This window comes from Heterocephalus glaber, unplaced genomic scaffold (assembly GCF_053883595.1).
Source record: "Heterocephalus glaber isolate CG9 unplaced genomic scaffold, H.glaber_assembly_v1.0 deba00001472, whole genome shotgun sequence".
Classification (NCBI taxonomy): Eukaryota; Metazoa; Chordata; class Mammalia; order Rodentia; family Bathyergidae; genus Heterocephalus; species Heterocephalus glaber.
The window spans coordinates 89,718,172-89,737,766 of record NW_028258315.1 but is presented as its reverse complement, the minus strand read 5'-3'; the positions used below and the strand labels follow the sequence as shown (position 1 = coordinate 89,737,766).

General features: G+C 45.1%; 1 protein-coding gene across 17 annotated transcripts in view; it reads left to right on the top strand.

Moving 5' to 3' along the window:
• The window catches only part of Cacna2d3 (calcium voltage-gated channel auxiliary subunit alpha2delta 3), a 1,090,211-nt gene that overhangs the window by 1,001,673 nt on the left and 68,943 nt on the right, over positions 1-19,595 (top strand). For all 17 annotated transcript variants that reach the window (XM_087181525.1, XM_087181521.1, XM_087181526.1 and 14 more), the window contains 2 exons: positions 6,657-6,719; positions 9,761-9,831. In XM_087181525.1, coding sequence (XP_087037651.1) covers positions 6,657-6,719; positions 9,761-9,831 — 134 coding nt within the window. The remainder of the gene's footprint in view (positions 1-6,656; positions 6,720-9,760; positions 9,832-19,595) is intronic.

The following is a 19,595-nucleotide window of genomic DNA, read 5'->3' as shown; positions in this document are numbered from 1 at the left end:
TAAGCACTCAGTACTGTTAGCTCTAGACCAAAAACATCTGAAGACACCTGCCCTCAAACCGTGGGCCACTGGGATCTGAAATCTTCCAAGACAGTGGCACATTCCCTAAGGCATGTTAAATACAGGCCTTGTTGCCCTCCTCCGTAACTTCATTCAAATTTCAGTTAAAGTTTCATATACTATAAAAATTAAGTGATGATTTGGCCCTGATTTTCGAACTCAACCTGACACTCAAATGTCCCCAATTTTCACTTTGAAACTCTCATCCATTTTCTTCTTTGACTCTTAAATTTTGGCTCCGGGCAACCCGTTAGCATGATTTTCGATGGAAAAGCCAGCCCTCCCTTCCCACCAAGAGCCGTTCCCATTCTTTCAGCAGACTCTTTCCATGTGTCATTCTCCTTTCATAACTTTTAATTAGGCTTGCGAGACCATGTCCTTCCTCTCCCCCAGCTGCCCTCAAATGAGCAGGTCCCCATTAAACACAGCTGTGGGGCCTCATTAAGTCCAGAGCTTCTGGCCTCTCCACTGCAGCGAGGCCCTGGTCCAACTTCTCAGGCTGCTCAGGCACGCTTTGCTTTAGGTCCACTGCAGACTCTCGTCTCCTCTGGGCCAGTGCACTCCCTGGGCCTGGCCTGGATGGTGGGCTCGGTATGGCTGGATGGCTCTTGATACCGAGCCGTGGGATTCGGGGTGACTGAAGACTTTGAAGACTTTGAATTGCATTTCTCCCAGAGTAAAGATCACTGATAGGGTTTGTGAGGCAACAGTTCTCACACTCACTCATTCCTCCCAGGCATGTTTATTGAGCCCTTCTTATGGGGCTGACTGACCGCGGGAGACTCAGTGAGAAGCAGTCAGAAGTGAGAAGCGGTCCCTGCCCTTCTGAGCTGCAGGGAGACCAGAGTGTCTGATCATCACCCGCGGTCAGTGCTGTGCAGTAACCAACATGTGCCGCTTAGGGAAGGAAGGCTCCTCAGGAGAGGGAACGTTTAAGTCAGTGGAAGATGGAGAAGGAAATGGCATTGAAGGCGATTCCTGAGGCATGAGAAGAGCTTTCTAGGCAGAAAACAACACTGCAGAGGTGCTGAGCTGGCCAAGGGTCACTGGTCCAGGAAAACAGGTTTGCCATTCAAGACAAAAGGAGAGCTCAAGGCAATGCCTGGCTCTGATCTCCACCCGGCCCTCCGGCCCTCCGGCCCTCCGTTAGTTCCTCAGTGCAGTCCTCCCTTTGCCCACTTGTCTGTCCATCAAACAGAAGATTGCCTGTCAATCATCTGTTGACAGCACCAGCATTTTGCACAGAGTGGAAGATGAGAAGGTTGTCACCTACTGAGATATTTGGAGAAGCAATCAAAGGATCAAAAACATAATAAATCTGGTTTCACTCTCTCTTGTTCCAAAGAAGTAGAGATTAGTAATATCTACTAATCTTTAGGGCTTTTTGAGTCTTTGTAGGCATTTCCCCTGGTTCGTGACCCACTCCTTGAATCACGACAGGACTAGGAGCAGGGCTATTTCCAAGCAGCTGGGTATGTGCACATCGGGAACCATCCAGCCCAGCGGGGCCAGGATGGACGGTCATTTGATAGCGATTTTAGCAAGGGACCCGGGCCCTCCTACCATGTACATCTTTCCATGATGATCCCTCTGCAATAAATTCTGTCAAAAGGACAGTATTTTGGCATGCTGACTGACCTGTAAGGAAAAGGTACATCAAGTGATGAGAAGGAAGGATTGGTTTGTTCCTATCTGAATCATTTTCCTCACCACTGAGACTCAGTACCTGACGCCCACAATTTAAAGGAGGGGAGGTTTATTTTGGCTCAAGCTTCAGTCCAAATTTGGCTGGCTCCATAGAAGAAACAGCATTGACAGAAGGGCACGGTGAGGGAAAGGCTGCTCATGTTGTGGAGGCCAAGAAGGAGTGAGAAAAGCGAAGACCAGGGAAGGAAGATGTGGCATTCCAGGTCACAGCCCCAGTGACCTGCCTCCTCCCATGAGGCCCCACCTCCTAACAGAGAGTCGACTCTAACATCCTCGCAATGCAGTCACCTTCCAAACACATGAAGCTTTGGGGACCATTGTCTAGCTAAACCCTAATCGTCCACACTGGTGATAGCAGGGGTGGGATTGGGAGACCTAGAGGAGATGTAGCAGGAAGCGGCACTTTCACACGCTTGAAGTGCAGGGACTCCGGCCTCAAAGTCACAGTGAGAGCAAATGTCAGAGTCTTTGATTCTAAAGCTAATATCTTAGCCCCAGGGCAATAATCAGCTTCCAGTTAACACCATCCCTGGCACAGGGATTTCTCACTGCCGGGTACTTTTCTTGCCTTCTGTGCCTGTCCAATTCCCGTGGCCTGAATTTGGCCTTTCACTTCGGATATCTGAATCTGAATTGGACTTTGAGCAATATTGCCATCAAACAGTTATAGAAAGATTTCTTTTCGTTAATGTATTTCTTCTTACTGCCTATCTCTCCCCCAGCCCTTTCTGTCTCTACATTTTAAGAACAACCTCATTCCAAAAGGTTTTGCCAGAGGTGGCTGTGAAATAGACATTTACACCATGTTCCAGAGCTTGAAGCTCTGGGTTTCTCCGAGCTCCTCATCCTGATAGCACACCCTGGGTGCAGAGGGATTGGCAGACATCTTCCAAGATGCTGGGCTGAACTGGGGGGCAGTACCATAGTGAAAGAAAACTAGAGCTATTTTCTCTTAGAGCAGGAAGAGTATAGGGTGACAATTGAATAGTATTTGTTGTAAATGGCACAGGAGAAGCACTTGATCAGGGTGGATGCGGGCTAATTCTGTCCTTGTTGATCCATACACCCAACATGGTGCTCCCTAACTCCTGTGGGTGACTCCACACCACTGTCCTTCTCAGGAAGGAATCATTTAGCCCATGTGGTTGTTGACAAAGAAGTCTGTTTAGGAGGGCATCTGGTCACTAAATTTGCCCTTCAGTATTTACAGGTGGACAAAACAGTATTGCCTGTGGTGAAACTTAATGATCCGTTCAGATTCAGTGACCTACTTCTGCATCAGTGACACAGTGCGCTGCTTTTGACCTGACTTTATCAGCGAGGTGTCAATCCCAATGTCAGCAGTACTTGTTTCTTGGTTAATATGGTGGCCAAATCTTTTTATATTCAGCATAAACTTGAGATCCAAACTTAGACACAATCAAGTGCAGCAAGGCCTCTTCTCTCCTGCCAATTTCTAGAATTCTAACAGAAGGAAGGAAAGGTGAACTTAGAAAATGTTAACTAGAAGCAGGATCCAAGAACTAAATGCCAAGTGGCACTCAGTGTAGAAGAAACAAATGGTCTTCCCCAGCCCACGCCCACTAGAGCATCCCCACTGTGCCAGGGCACAAGGCAGGGACCTTTAGAGGAAGTTGTAGGTGAGGCTTTGTCCTCCATGGGTCTAATCGCCCTTCCTTTTCCCCATCACCATCTGGTGGGGTGGAGACTAATCTGACCAAAATGAGTGGATCATTGTGATGGTTAATCTTGACTGTTAACTTGAGAGGCACCCAGGAAATGAGTAAAACACACCTGGTTGGGCTGGGGTGGGTCATGGGCGTGTGACCTCGGAGACTGTATCTGGTACCTGGCCCCTTATTCTCTGGCATTTTTCATGTATTGTGCCTCCTGGCTGCTTCCTGGGTTTGTTCTCCTGTGCCTTCTGCCATGATGCTCCTACCTGGGAACCCCTGACAATGGCCTGAAACTTCTGAACCCATGAACCAGAATAAACCTCTCCTCTTTTGAGTTTCAGGTGTCACATAATTTTGTACTAGCAACAGAAAGTGTGTCTTAGGCTGTAGAGTATAATGGAGTTTTTATTTTCTTCCGTAGATTACCAAATCCTGGCTACACATTGAAAATCCCTCTAAGCTATGTCTGATTGTCTCCTGGCTTCAGATATCAGCTTCAGAATTGATGTTCTCTGGGATCCAGGAACCTAGAATTGAGGTCAATACCACTGGAACAAACTGACCCAAACACCATCCACCTTTGTTGTTTTGCATGTTGTCAGCCAGAAGACCAATGCCTCAGGCATTGAGTGCATTGAATGGCCTGGCCGACTTTTATGCCATTTGTTGTAGTTTTTTATGGTAACACTTGACAGACAAGATCTGTCCTCAGCTATCTGCAGGTCAAGGATTTGCTCTTGTCAAACCTGGAAAAGCCTTCCATGAGCAGAGGGGACCCTGTTGACTTTTGGAAGAGTCAGCCAGGGGTAGGGGTGTGGGCCTTGTGGTCACATGGTCCTGGGTCAGGGCCCACCTGCTTAGCTGTGTGACCTTGGAGCAGGTATCACTTCTGGGCCTCAGTTTCCCCCTCTGTCCACGAGGATAATCCCTCACCTGGTGGTGTAAAGCGTGACCTTTGTGTGAGTGATGCACTCCTGAAACTACTGTCCTCCTCCTCCTCCTCTCCCTCCTCCCTTTCTGGCTTCCCTTCCACCAGTGCTGTCCCTGGAAGGGCACAGCCACCCCTGATCCAGAAAGTGAAGCCAGGGGAAGGTTAACACAGCTAATACCAAAATCTCTCATTCAGGCTTTATTCTAAATAAAGTAGAAGTTGTGAAAATGTGCTGCTTAACAAACTTAGATTACTGTACTCAAGTTTTCTAAACAAAGAAACAAATATAGTGGAGCTTGGGGGCCAGGATTTTTATGTTTCTAATAAAATTATAAAACAGCACGATGTAGAATTTTTACATCTAATTTTCTCCGAGTAATCACACAGAGAGCCAAGTGTTACTGGAGTTCTCATCAGTTTCTCTGGGGGCTTCTTCTGCTGTCTTGCTAGGGAAATCATTCTCTCTGGAAGCATTTCTCATGTCTTACCTATGAAAATGTTTTTTTTTCTTTATGGGTCTACTACTTCTGATCTGTCTTAACATGCCGGTGGTGGCTTCATGTGCGATTGGAGCTGTTCTCTGTCATCATTTTCATAGATTTTGTGAAATCTTTGCCTCTCTCACAAAGACTTTCAACAGACTTTTAGAACTGATTTACTCTGTACTTATTTTATATTGCCGAGTATTTCTAGTATGTAGTAGACAAAAAGATAGAGGCCAAAGATGCATGTAACTTTAATAACAAAATTACTGATTTGGGGGGATATATGGGTAGAACTAATTTTATAATTAGGAATTAAGATTTCTCTGAAGACGTTTGACTTCCTGTGCAACTGTGAGGAATTGGAAAATTAATATCTGAAAGTGGAAGTCACTCCTGTACTTGTATCTTTTGATTGAATGGTGGGAAAGTGTTTTGCTTTTGTGTCTATATGTGCAAAATGAACATCAAGACTTTCAAATCAGCAGGGATAAGGATTTATCTAGTAGGACCCACTGTAGGCCGGGTTAATACTCATTGGAATCCTAGTATAATCCAAGACATTGATGTCTACAATAAATTTCTACGGTGGACATCCCCAAATGTATAACCACTACACAGGGTAGATTTGCAACATTTGAAATGTAATTTATGCAGCCAAGCAACTGAATATTTAGTTATCTTTCATTTTAATTACATTAAAAGTAAATGTAAATCTAAACAAAGCACTGGTTATCATGGAAGCACAGCTCTACGAGATCCCCTCAGTGATCTGTGGATGCAGAAAGTTTATCAGGATTCTGTCCAGTACCAACACAGGCAACTCATCTATAAAATTTCTAGCAGGGCTTTGAATTTTCTGTCAATTCCACACAGTCAGCGTCTAGAAACAAAGGTCAGACCTTTGCGACCAACTCACTTCTGTCTTTTTGTGCCCAACCCAACCTAGCTGGATGCATAGACCAGTACCCTAGGAAACGTCAGCCCTGTGGTGGCCTGGAGCGAGGCGGAATTTAGCTCAGGGTAAAGATATGTTACAAATTAAATGCTGCAGTCGGTATGGAAAGCTGCAATAAATAGAAACTGAGTTACATCAAGGACAGAATTAAGCCTTAAGTTTAAACTCCACAGCACTGTAATTAAAACTTAGCCTGTAGCAAATCATTCACTTGAGATTAAAGGAGTGTGGGGAAGCAGAGGTTTGGGTTTACCTTGCTTTCCACAATTTATAAGTCTGAGCTACCAAAAGCCAACAGCCCTGCCCCCACACCCAGCTCCCAATTAAAAACACAGTTTGAAAACTTTTAGGAGGCCTGAGGGACCCCTTTCACAGAAGGCTGCCCCTTCCCCCTGCCAGAGTCGATGAACAAATTAAAAAATATTACCTGGTCCCCTGATGGTCCCCTGAGCTGACACGGTGTTTTCATTAATACATCATTAGAGTAATGACATTGTGTGGCGTTTTGCTTTCAAAACCGCCCACACTTCGGCCACCAAACGCAGAGGCTCACTGGCCTCTGAACGCTGTTCCTGGGAAATACTTAGATCCTGTTAAGGAAAAATGTAAGGCAAAGTGTAACTCATCATTACTTTAATGCATTCTTTTTACCCCAATCTGGGTCATTCAAGGCCTGCTTTGTGTTCTGGTTTTGTTACTTTTGCAGCGTCAACACTGGGGTTTGCCCAGCCATGGCTTTACAAGTCCCCTCCAAAAACCTGGCTTTCTCTCGGGTTGAAAAGTACCTCATTCTGTGTAAAAGCAGTCTGTGGACTCAGAACTGTGTCTTGTTTTGTTTCTAGACTGTGAACTGTTACCTCATAGACAATAATGGATTTATCCTGGTGTCTGAAGACTACACCCAGGTGAGTGGAAAAGTCCTGCAGGGCCAAGGAAGGAGCTCAGAACGTGCTTGGGTCACAGACGACAATTACGGTGTTAAAACTTGGAGACAGTGGTCCGTGTGTGAGGGGGGATTATAAAACCTTACTTCCATCCCTCAGAGAATATCACAGCCAACTTCCCAGCAGGCCCCAAAGAGTTTGTGCCTCCCAGTGGGGGACACTAGAGGGGTGGCGGAGCCCAGGGTCTGTTCTCTTACTCATAAAACGTTCAGTTTCTAGAACTCTGTCTACCTCAGGATTGTCTATGCCACATAAAGAATTTTTGCCCTAAGGAGTAGAGGTGCCTTAACAAATTTGGGCAACTTTAAGAAGATTTTCTCCCTCTAAATAGTTTACCTAAGTGCACATGCACGCACACACACACACACACACACGCACGCACACATACTTCTACATAGTCCTCATAGTTATTGTTTATGGCTTTCTTTTGGGTTTTTGCTGCTCAAAGTCAGTCGTCTTAAGTGGAGAGATGAACTTGAACTCCTGACGTCTATGTACGAGGGTCCAAAGAGAGACAGAAAATAATCTTCATTTCGTTGACCATGTGTAGTTTGCAAGTAGGAGGAAGAGAGAGAAAGCAAGCAAGCTGAGTCGGAGCATAGCAACATCCCCTGGATTCGGAAATCAAAAGGAGAATGAAAGTCAATGATGTTATAATCGGAAAACAGATTTTTCCATTCAAATTTTCTGCATTCAAATTGTTCTTGCAATTAGAAATTCTGTTAGCACGTGAAGGTACGGTGAAATACAAAGAAGTTCAGCACTGCAGGATTATGCATAATATTAGCAGGAGAAACAGACAGTGTCTGGTGCTAGTTCTCTTCCTGAACTAGCTGTGAGATTCTCTGCACGTTACTGAACATGTCTGGGCCTCTGGAGAGGCTCTGTAAAATGAGGATTGCTGACGATTTATAGCCCTGATATGGGAGGATAATAATATTCTATAAGGAACCCCCTTCTCAATCATTTAAAATTTTTTAGGGTTCAACATTATGATAGGCCCAATCATGGTTAATAAGTTGGCCTTGGCTGTGACTCTAGAATCTGTGCTCATTGGTTTGTTCATCTATAAACAGTGACTTTGGGAAACTTGAGGAACTGTGCCTCCACTGCTCCTCTTATCCAGGTGGGAGGATTTTAAATGCACCCTGGAAAACATTTCCATGCAGTTATGTCCCATGCTGAACATCATGGATACTGGGCAGGTGGTGGACATTATATAGGGCGAGTGAGCCCGTGAAACAAGCCAGCCTCGAAGCAGCAGCACAGTGCACCCACCTAGGGCAGTGGTGGCTAGCCTGTCACACGTGCGCCATAGCCAGCTGTTTGTTATCACTGAAAGCTCTAAAAGGTTCGCCATCACTGACCTAGGGCTGGCAGAGATGCTGAGATATTCAGCAATCTCTAGAGTGAGTACCCACATTAATCTCCTGGAAGGAGCTTTGCGCTCTGCCATAGCTATGCAGGGCTGAGATAGAAGCCTGATCGCAGGGCACAGAAAGGACAGAATGGATGTCTTCTGGTGGTGAGTCCTGGATTTGCCAACAATCCATTGAAATAGGAACTCAGCACTGTAAAGGAGCTGCAGCCACGCAGACCCCTACTCTCTCTGCTCCTGGAATAGGCCTGCACCATTACCCAGGAGCCTGCCCACCTGCTCAGCCCTGCTTGTTTGATGTTGTCTGGCTTCCTGCACCCCAATTAGGATAATTCTTCTTCATCTAACATTCAGTTCCACTGACACTGGCATATTTTACACACACACAATCCAAATGTCCTTCCTGATCCTAGCAGCAGCACATGCCATGCTTTGCCAAAGTTTCCAAGTTCTCTTCTAGTGAAAAAATGCTTTGTAGTCAGAGAAACGTTGCTTCCCCCTCCTCCTCTCCTTTCTGACTTTTTATTGAGGTCTATATATGTGCCTTGCTGGCCTGGCAAACTCAGGAGTGTGGTTGAAATCACTCAGTTTGTCGAAGTGGAATTGGGGCTTAGTTAATACAATGCCTAAGGAATGTATTTGATTTGGACTCTTGTCACGCCCTCTACCCCCACACGCAGAAGCTATAAATCCTCAGAGCTGGCACAGTAGAGATGAAGGTTGCCTACCACTCTACTCTGGCTCACTCCAGGGTGTTGGCAGGATAAAGCTATTGCCAGAAGCCTCATTCCTCTGCAGGGCATTACGCTTCCAATAGATCCCTCCATCGTAATAGTCCCAGAGGTACGGATGATGTGCATCCTTCTTTCCAGACTTTAAGTTTTGTTCATCATCTGTAAATCTCAGCCAGCAGCAAGGGCTAGACTTGCAAGAGCTTCAGCCTTGTGATGACCCTGAGACAGCCTCGGATCTAGAGGCAGACCACTGGAAGTCTGATCGTCCATCCTGTCCGCCCAAGGGTTTGGACACACTTATTCCTGGTCAACACACTTAACAGCCTATGCACAAAATGGGAATATTCCTCAGAAAGTGATTTTGAGAAAGGACGGATTCTCAACTGCAGAGCATTTATAGGGCTGAGGAAGACGACTGCTTATATTTTCCTAAACAGGTCACCCAGGAATTGTAAAAAGTTCTGTTATTACTGTTTGGGAAGCCCTTTCATAGCCACATTCTCTCTCTATGAAGTAGCATTTTAATCGCAAGGGATTATGTACAGATTAATGCCTCCTTCGTCCAAGGGTGACGGTGGGAGTGCGTGGCGTGTGTGTGTGCACTTGTGTGCATGCATGTCTTCATTTCTGCGTTCAGCACATTGTGCACCCTCCCCCAGCCCCCAGCCCATGCATCGTGGAGACATCCACACCTGCTCACTGCTTTGCTCTGCAACTCTGTAGCTGATCATTACAACCTTTTCCCCTTTTATATAACAGTAGCCATGAAGACCCACTTTTGGCTCCTGTCAGTTCCAGGACGCTGACTGTGTCTGTTTTCATTTCTTCTCTGCTGTTTGGGTCCATTATTCATCCACACTTCCTCACATACCTTGTTTTCTTCCTCACAGACTGGAGACTTCTTTGGTGAGGTCGAGGGAGCTGTGATGAACAAATTGTTAACAATGGGCTCCTTTAAAAGGTAAGAATTTTATAGTCCTCTGAGTCGCCTGAAAAAGTTTACCTAAACAAAATAAAACAAACCAAGGTCAAATAAAGCAAGCCCAGACTTGACCCCATTGCTGGTTTCTCTTTGTGTTCATGCTGTGGAAGATCTCCCCGAAATTTGATGCTCGCCTGCCCATGAGTGTTAAGAGTCTTAGAAACAGCTCACAAAGAGTTTCTTGTTCCCCCAGCATGGAATTTAATGGAGGCCAATATTGAAGTAGGAGTCTGCACCATGAGATGATTCTATCAGGCCTAACCAAGTCACTGTGAAGAATAAGAAAAGTTTTCACCTGGTTAGAAAGCAGGTTATTGTGTCACACTGACAAACCAGGGAAGTTGCCTAGGATTCTGGCACTCGAGGGTGGAAGGCGATACATAGAGAGTTATTGGTACTGTTTTAGAAAATCAAGGGAAAGTTCTCAAAGCCTTCTCCTGATGGAGGTCGATTTAAGAGCCCTGCTGGGAGAAAACCCAGGTGGTGCCAAATGTCACAGGCAGGGTGCTAGCCAGCCGGTTGTGAGACCTACCTGGACCCTAAGCCAGGCTGTGCGAGGACGGCTTCCTCCTGGCTCCCTGTCCTCATGGGCAGGCCAGACTTGCTCTCGGAGACACCAGAGTCTAAGGAAAAGCTGCCACCCCGAGATCAGAGTATGAGAAGGTCTCTGGGAAAACCAGTGCTGTCCTCTCTCCTTGGCCTTCCAGAAAGAATGGCAGCCTTTGAAGTGGACCTTTAATGGCATATTTGATGCCGCTGAGTGCGTAATAACAGCAAGTGTAGGGATGGGCTTCCAGCACCTGTGAGGTAAGAGCTGGCCCACCACCCAGGGCAGGGGAAGGGGTGCACTAGCCCTGGTTTACCCCTCCCCAGCCCTGCATGGCTGCGAAGTGTGAACCCTGGAGATCAGAACTTGAAGCCAGTCAGCAAGACCAACAGAGTGCTGCGCTGAAAGCAGGGAATTCACAAATGATGACCCAGTTTTTGAAAGACCACAGCTCGTTTGTGCCAGGAGGGAGGGGGGAAGTAATGGTTTAAGAAACTGGCAGGAGCCTGGCGCTTCTGCCCTCTCTGACACCCCCGCCTGCTCTCGGGCCTGCCCGCAGCACATGTGTTTCACCCCTGCCCTGTTCTCTCCCAGCAGCTCGAGAACAGTCTTCTTTGCCAGGAGTCATCGTACTTCTGCTTGAAAATGCTCCTTGGACCTGGTGTTGGGCAGCCGTGGGTTTTCCACGGCAGCTGCTGGATCGTCGGCCACCTAGGGCTCGCACTGATGGCTCCTATCTTTGCTGAACATGTACATTTATATCATGTTAACTTGTTTCCAGCTAGGTGGGGGGAAGAGACAAAGGATGAAGAATAACCACACATGTGTTTCTCATTTGGAAGTATATGTTTCAGCTCTTAACAAATCCATTTTCCCCATTTTCCTCTTGGATAGTCCTTTCAAACTGGTTGGTGGGAGAAAAAGAAAGGTTATATTAGAATTTCAAACTACTAGTCTCTCCTTAATGTAGGTGAAGTGTGGTGGGCCTGAATCTAGAACCTTACTTTACTACAAGAGTAGCCAACATATTTGAGAAAAAGGAAGGGCTGGGGCTTTACTCAGTATCACAAGGACTGCCATCGGGTAGGAGTAGTTGATGAATTATCCTAGGCCTCTTTGAGGGCCCCTTCTGCTGGGGCAGTGAGTGTGGGGGTCAGACAGATTGATGTCAAATCCAGGCTCTGACATTTCCTAGCTCCATGACTTGCAAAAAGTCAAATTATGTCTCCAATCTTTGGTTCTTATGTGAAAATAGAAGGTGGTAATAATTCCTTGCAAGGGTTGCCGTCAGAGTAATGATATAATAATAAGCATACAATTCTTAGCACAGGGCCTGGCATAGATCAAGGGCTTAGTAATTCCTAGCTGCTGCTCTGGTACTTGTTGGTGTGGATCTTTCCTCAGTCTTGGCTTTGCTTTCCGCCTGGCACCAGGCGATGCCTCTGCTGCATTCACATACCCATGACACCTGGTGCTGTCTCTAGTGCTGGAGTACTGTAGACCTTGAAATCAGGCTCTTTCCAACAGGTAGTTCTTCCTGAGAGCATAGAAGATCCTCAGTCCTTCCATTCAGAGAAGATGTGTATTTCAGAAACACCTTCATGTAGCCAGAAAGAGCTGCCAGCACATTGGGTTGGAAGTCACATACCACGGGGAACTGGGCCATACCCTAAACACAGGGTACCTGGGGTCTGGGCTGCTTTGAAGAAATGGTTGGCCCAGGACAAGCAGATGAGTTTGCTGTGAGGATCTCTTAGCTCAGCAGCTTGGATCCAGCTGACTGGCACAGTGTTTTGAGTTGATCTGTTTATATTCTGGCCTAATCATCTTCTCCAGAAAGACCACGCTCGAAGAGGAGAAGACCCTCTCCCCGCCATCGACCTCTCCATGTCTTTTTCCCTGGTCTGGCTCCCTCTGCCTCTTTGGGGAAGTGAGATGATGCTGGCCTGCACAAGGCAGGGGGCCTTTTCCTTGATTGTTCTGATCATGTACTTGGTGATCCGATGGCCGTTCTAACTGGGCAAGTGGAGGGGAGGGCAAGAACACTCACTTCCGAGTCTGTGGTGCCACAAGGGAAGAAAACTACTGCTGCCTGTGAACAAGTAAACAGCTCAGGAGAACCCTGATGAAGTCTGGCACCAACGTATGAAACTGTTCCAAAGGTCAGAATTGCTCACCGTGGGTCACTTAGCTGCCCTGACTCTGTCTACCCCACTCACCTAAGACTTAGTGCCAAGGACCGAAATCAGACCAGAAGCTTTCGCACTGGGAAAAGAGTAACCTTACTGGCTTTCCTGAGCACCTGCCACACACAGGCTGGGATGCTCTCTACTGGATCTTACCTCTTACAGACCTTCCAACAACTCTGGGGGACGGGTATAAGCAGGCCAGGTATGTAATATTAGGACCCAGTGCAGTTTTAAAGTGTGGCACTCTTGTTCGAAAAGTTTCAAGAATTCTGAATCAGCTGCGCATGCGCACCTTTCAGAGCTGGAGACTCCAAGACCAGACTCTGTACACTGCACTGCTTCCCCAGCCTTTTCTTTTCTTTACTTTTTTGAGACAGTTTCACTAAGTTGGCCAAACTGGGCTCAAACTTGCTACCCCTTCTGCCTCAGGCTCCCAGACTTCTGAGATTACAGCCTTGTATAACCATTCCCATCTAAGCACGGGCCGTTCTAAGTGCAGGGTTGTGTGACGGTGTAGGGTGCATACCCACGAGGCGAGCCATGGGTTTAAACATACCATAAACACATCTCTTTTACAGATGGAAATACTGAGGCTTAGAAAGGTCAAGAACTTGTGCCAAGTCTCTGTTTAGTGGAAGAAAATGTATGGTCCGTCCTATGGAGGAGTAGGAGGACCAAGTGTCCCTGATGGGACCCTCTGTGACACTCTGGTATTGAAATATGACTAGATTTGAAACTGTGTGTCTTGGGACAGATTTCTTGGCCTCTCTGAGCCTAAGTTACTTTACTAAAGTAGAGACCTTGGTGAATTTACTGAGAATTAGCTAAATACGATATGTGAAAATGCTTTCTGAATTGCAAAGCTGCGCAAACAGGAGGTAAGATTATCCTTGAGTAGGAGTTCCAAATGTCTGAGATCTTTTTGTTCAGTTGTCCCCTGTTTCGTTTTGTCACTGATGATGCCCAAAAGCTGATACTACACAACAGCTGTCTCGGTGGACCTGTGGGCCTGGACCCTGTTTTGAATTAATGTCTCCTGGGGGGCAATTAAAACCCACCTGTCCTCTAGCGTCACCCCAAGAGACTCATATGAAATTGGCCTGGGAGAGAACTGAGGCACCAGTGCTCTTTAGCAGCATCCGTGTGATTCTTACCTGCATCAAGGTCAAGGAATATGAAGTTAAAAACTCCCAGGTTCCAGTGTAGCTGCTGCCTGCTTAGAAGTTGCCTGATTCTTGGCAACTTTAAGTCACTACAGTTTTCTCTGTAGCCAAATTGGACTAAGGAAGTATTCATCTACCTGCAAGTAAAGGTTAAAGGGGTAACTGACGTGTCCCAAGCTGGTGGGTACACACACGTCAGTCTGTCCTCCACAGCATGGAAGCTGAGCCTCCTGTGTCCACATCCTCACTTGTGATTATAGAGAACCTTGCAGGAAACAGGGAGCTGGCACCATGGTGGCTGGCTTGCGAGTGACAACGCTATGATCCAGAACTTCTCCTGTTCTTCCTCTTATGGACTCTTGAGCAAACAAACAAAAAGGTCTGAACAGAGCCCTTCCTAGACAGAACAGCCCCCAGCTCATCTTCCTGGGGGTCTACTTCTTGGCTTGTCTTCCAGTGTCTGCATCCATTCCTTAGGGAGTGATAGGTGGCAACCCACCTTTTGTGCCTCATGGTTGTTCTTCCCTAGGCCTCTCTGGCACCACCAGTGTTAGACCAAAACGCAAAGGATATGGACATCAAGAACCAAACATGGTTTCTTCTCAGGAAGGGCATCCTGCTGTAGCAAAACACCCAGAAGATTACTGGGTAGACAGCGAGCCTTCGCCCTCTTCCCATTGCATCCCTTTCCCTTCTCCCTGAGAGTGATAGCTCACCAGGGTTCCATGGAGCAGGGCCCTAGCTTAGATGTGAGGTGCCAGCTGTTGGATAAGGGGGACAAGCCTGACTTTCAGCACATGTGAGCCAGGGAGGTGGAGGGGATCACTGAAACGAGCTCAACACAAGCCCCAAGCAAAGTCCATCAGCCCACAGAAAACAGGTAAAGAAATAAATCCTCGCTGAAGGATGAAAGAGGGCTGTTGCTTTTATCAAATACTGGGAACTTGCGATTTGCCCTGGGGTTTTACTTTTACCAAATGTTCGTGTGGTTTGGGGAAAGGCCAGATGGCCTTCCTTCCTGTGTCTTTTGATGCCTGCAGTTCTTTGTGTATCTAATTATGCTCAAAGGCAGGAAGGCCAGTTGAACACACCTGGTCTTTGGCTTGCAGGGAAACAGGCTGCTCAGTAATAATTTGCTTTTGCTTTGGAGCTACCAATAGTGCCTATCTCTCTTGGCCATTCTCTTTCTCTCTCTGTCTCTCTCTCTCTCTCTCTCTTTCTCTCTCTCTCTCTCATTGGTTATGTATGTGTTTCAGGTGGAGTTTTTTTGGTTTGGGTTTTCTTTTAATTGCACTTAGTGCAACAAAGGAGCTTTCACCTCTCCAAGTTAATTCATATTTTCCCTGTGGGGCCTGGTACATATCTGGGTCATTCCACCCCACATGTTCACTAACATTCTTCAGTTGTATAGACTCTGCTGTGGTGAAACTTTCTGCTGTTTCAACCACCTTTCTAAGGGAAGCAATACTCCCAAATTCATTCCTGGACGCAAGCATCACCTTGATGCCCAAAGCAGAGAAAGACCCAACTGAAAAGGAGAACTATAGGTCAATCTCACTAATGAACATAGATGCAAAAATCCTTAATAAGATACTGGCAAATAGAATGCAGAAGACCATCAAGAAGATCATACACCCTGATCAAGTGGGATTCATCCCAGGGATTCAGGGATGGTCCAACATATGCAAATCAATCAATGTAATACACTGTATCAATACAGCCAAGGACAAAAACCATATGATTATCTCCATAGATGCAGAAAAAGCATTTGACAAAATCCAACATGCATTTATGATAAAAATCCTACAAAAAACTGGAATAGATGGTCTCTACCTCAAACTGATAAAAGCCATCTATGAAAAACCAACAGCTAATATCATACTAAATGGTCAAAAACTGAAATCCTTCACACTCAAATCAGGAACAAGACGAGGATGTCCACTATCACCACTCTTGTTCAATATAGTTCTGGAAACATTAGCCATGGCAATTAGACAAGAGAAAGAAATAAAAGGAATAGAAATAGGAAATGAAGAAGTCAAATTGTCATTATTTGCAGATGACATGATACTCTATATAGAAGACCCCAAGAACTCCACCAAAAGTCTTCTAGACTTAATAACCAAATTCAGTCAAGTAGCTGGTTACAAGGTCAACACACAAAAATCAATAGCTTTCCTCTACACGAAGAATAGACTCACTGAGAGAGAAATAGGGCAAACAATTCCTTTCACAATAGCATCGAAAAAACTGAAATACCTAGGAATCAACCTAACGAAAGAAATCAAAGACCTCTTCTCTGAAAACTATAGCACTCTGAAAAGAGAGATTGAAGATGATATCAGAAAATGTACAGACATCCCCTGCTTCTGGGTAGGAAGGATTAATATAGTGAAAATGGCCATACTTCCAAAACTGCTATATAGATTTAATGCAATTCCAGTTGAGATCCCAGCAGCATACTTCAGGGACCTTGAGAAAACAATCCAAAAATTCCTTTGGAACAAGAAGAGACCCAGAATAGCAAAAGCAATTCTAGGTAACAGAGACATGGCAGGGGGTATCACAGTCCCCAACCTGCAACTCTACTACAAAGCTACTGTGATAAAAACAGCATGGTACTGGCAAAGAAACAGACCAGAGGACCAGTGGAACAGATTAGAAGATGCAGAAACAACTACAGACACACTCAGCCATCTCATGTTTGATAAAGGAGCCAAACACCCTCACTGGAGGAAAGATAGCCTCTTTAATAAATGGTGCTGGAAAAATTGGGCTTCAACTTGCCAAAGATTAAAACTAGACCTATATCTCTCGCCATGTACTAAACTAAAATCGAAATGGATTAAAGATCTAAATATTAAAATAGAAACACTGAACCAGTTGGAACAGAGATTAGGTAGAACTCTTGAAGACCTCAGTGTAGGAAAAGATTTTATGAACAAAGCCTCAGTTGCCCATGAACTAGCACAAACAACAAGTGGGATCTCTTCTGATTAAAAAGCTTCTGCACAGCAAGAGAAACCACCAGCAGTGTGAAGAGACAACCCACAATGTGGGGAAAAATCTTTACCTGCTTTTCCTCAGACAAAGGTCTACTATCTCAAATCTATAAAGAACTTAAAAAGATCAGACCTCCCAAATTTAAAGACCCAATCCAAAAATGGGCATCTGAAATGAACAGACATTTCTCAGACAAGGAAGTAGAAATAGCAAATAAATACACGAAAAAATGTTCAACATCACTGGTCATTCGAGAGATGCAAATGAAAACAATTCTGAGATTCCACTTCACTCCAGAAAGAATGGCTGCTATCATGAAATCAACCAATGAAAAATGCTGGCAGGGCTGTGGGGAAAGAGGAACACTGCTGCACTGCTGGTGGGAGTGTAGACTGGTGCAACCACTGTGGAAATCAGTATGGAGACACCTCAAAGAACTAGGACTGGAAGTCCCATTTGACCCCGCTATTCCACTGCTGGGGATCTTCCCCAAAGAATTAAAAGAATCATACCACAGTGATAGATGTGCACCCGTGTTCATTGCAGCACAGTGATAGCTAAAACTTGGAAACAGCCCAAATGCCCACCAACTGGAGACTGGATAAAGAAAATGTGGTTTTTTCATAAAATGGAGTACTACTCAGCCATAAAAAATGAGAAATTAGAGACATTTTTAGCTAAGTGGATGCACATTGAGGCCATACTCTTAAGTGAAATAAATAGGACACACATGAATAAATACTGAATAGTTTCTCTGGCGTGTGAAACTGAAAGTATAAATAAGGACTAAAATGTATAATAGGTAATGTGAAATAGGAAGAAAAGGGGCAAAGGGGAAGGGGAAGTGGGAGGGGTAGGAGAAAGGAAAGAAGGGAATGGGATTAATATGAGAAAATGGAAAAATAGGAACAAAATCTTTGTAAATAGGGAGGACTGGAGTGGTTGAAGGGAGGGCTGGGCAAGGGTTGAAAATAAGAACCAAGAGAGATTAGGTAAAGGTGCAAATTTCCAATGATGAATGTCATTATGTTGTATACCTAAAATGTACCAATGATAATGAATAATCGATAATGCAAAATAGGAAGAAAAGGTCCAAAGGGGTAGGGGTAGTGGGAGGGGCAGGGGAAAGGAAAGAAGGGAAAGGAAAAATGATGAGAAATGGAAAAATGGAAATAAAGTCTTTGTAAATAGGGAAGGGTGGAGGGGGTGAAGGGAGGGCTAGGAATGGGGAAAAAATAAGAACCAAGATGCATTATGTAAAGGTACAGTTCCCAATGAGAAATGTAATTGTGCTGTATACCTACAATGTACCAATAAAAGAATTTAACAGAAAAAAACCCCACCTTTCTAAAAGGCGACACATCTAGACTGAATCAAGACCCAGACCATTCTCACCCCTGTGTATGCAGTGGGACAAGAAGCTGTCCAGACTTTGGTAAGCACACTGCGTTTCAGCACATGAGCCAGCGTTGTTGTCCACAGTGTGCTAAAGGAACAGTCTGTTACTCTGGGATGGCTGCTGTCCTTCATGCCTTCGCTGTCCTGCTGAAGCCTGGTGTAACGAGTTTCATGGCTCCTTGGCTTCCCATTGACCAACCATTTCTGCCCAGTACGCTTTATCAGAGGTAGCATTGAAGAGAACAGGGAGACAGCTTGGCTTAGACAAATATGTTTCAGGAACACCCTTTCTGGAATGCAGAAGCATGGAGATTTCAGTGGACCAGTGGACTGTTCTGTAAAATTCTAAAGCTACTACTTGAGAATCCTGATTATAGCTCTCATCATCACCATGAGGACAGCTGATCTCATTTCTTGAAAATTAATTAAGGCAAGGCATTATTCTAAGCAGTTAATGTGCATTGCCTTAATTAACCCCTATGGAAACTTCAGAAAGTAACTACTATCATTATTTCCATTTGACAGGAACCAAAGTGAGAGCTCCAAGCATTTTAGTAACTTGTCAAGTTTACGTACAAAAATGAGTTAGGGATATGGAATTTGAACTCATGTCTCTCAGATTCCAGAGCATGTCCTCCTAGTTATCACTGTTCTTTCTCCATAGCTTTAACAGATTAAAATATTTTCTAAAAAGATACTTCTATACAATCATGTTTGTTCTTCTTCAAGAGATGGTCAAAGCAAGTCTTAAAATCAAACTTTGTAACCAATGTGTAAGTTAGAAATTAGTTCTGCTACAAATAATAGAAAATTCCTAAATAGCAAGGGATTATAAAATGTAGCCTTTTTCGTATGGGAAGGAAGCTTGCAAATATTAATTTGGGAGCCTCATACTTCATCATAGACCCAGGACCACCACTTGTTGCACTACCTTCCTGCAAGTTGGCTTTTAAACTCAAGGTTACTTCATGGTCCTGTGAAGCAGCAGCTGTCATATGCAGCCCTGGGCAGAAGTAGAATTCAAGGAGATCCAAAATGTCTAAAAGCCTAAATATAAAATTTCTTCACTAACATTTATTTTAATCAATTTATAAGTGTACTAAGCAGCCTCTCATACAACACTTACGATTAACCACATTGGTTTATCTCACTACAAAGGAACCTGGGCGTACTGAAAAGTCAGAGTTCTGCTTGCTAGAAGAGAGAATCGATAACGGGGAGACTATACTTAATCTCATCTCATCCAGCATGACCGAGTTTCCTTCCAGGCATGCAGATCCTCTGGCTCCCTATGGCATCCACTTGAGAAATCTTCAAGAGACAGGGCTGTGTTCACAACTCCTAGTCTCTCCCCTGCCCCACGAGTCCATTGCAGTTGCAAACGTAAATGTTCACAGCCACCATTTAACTCACCTGTCTGCCGGCCTGACCCCAGACGAGGAA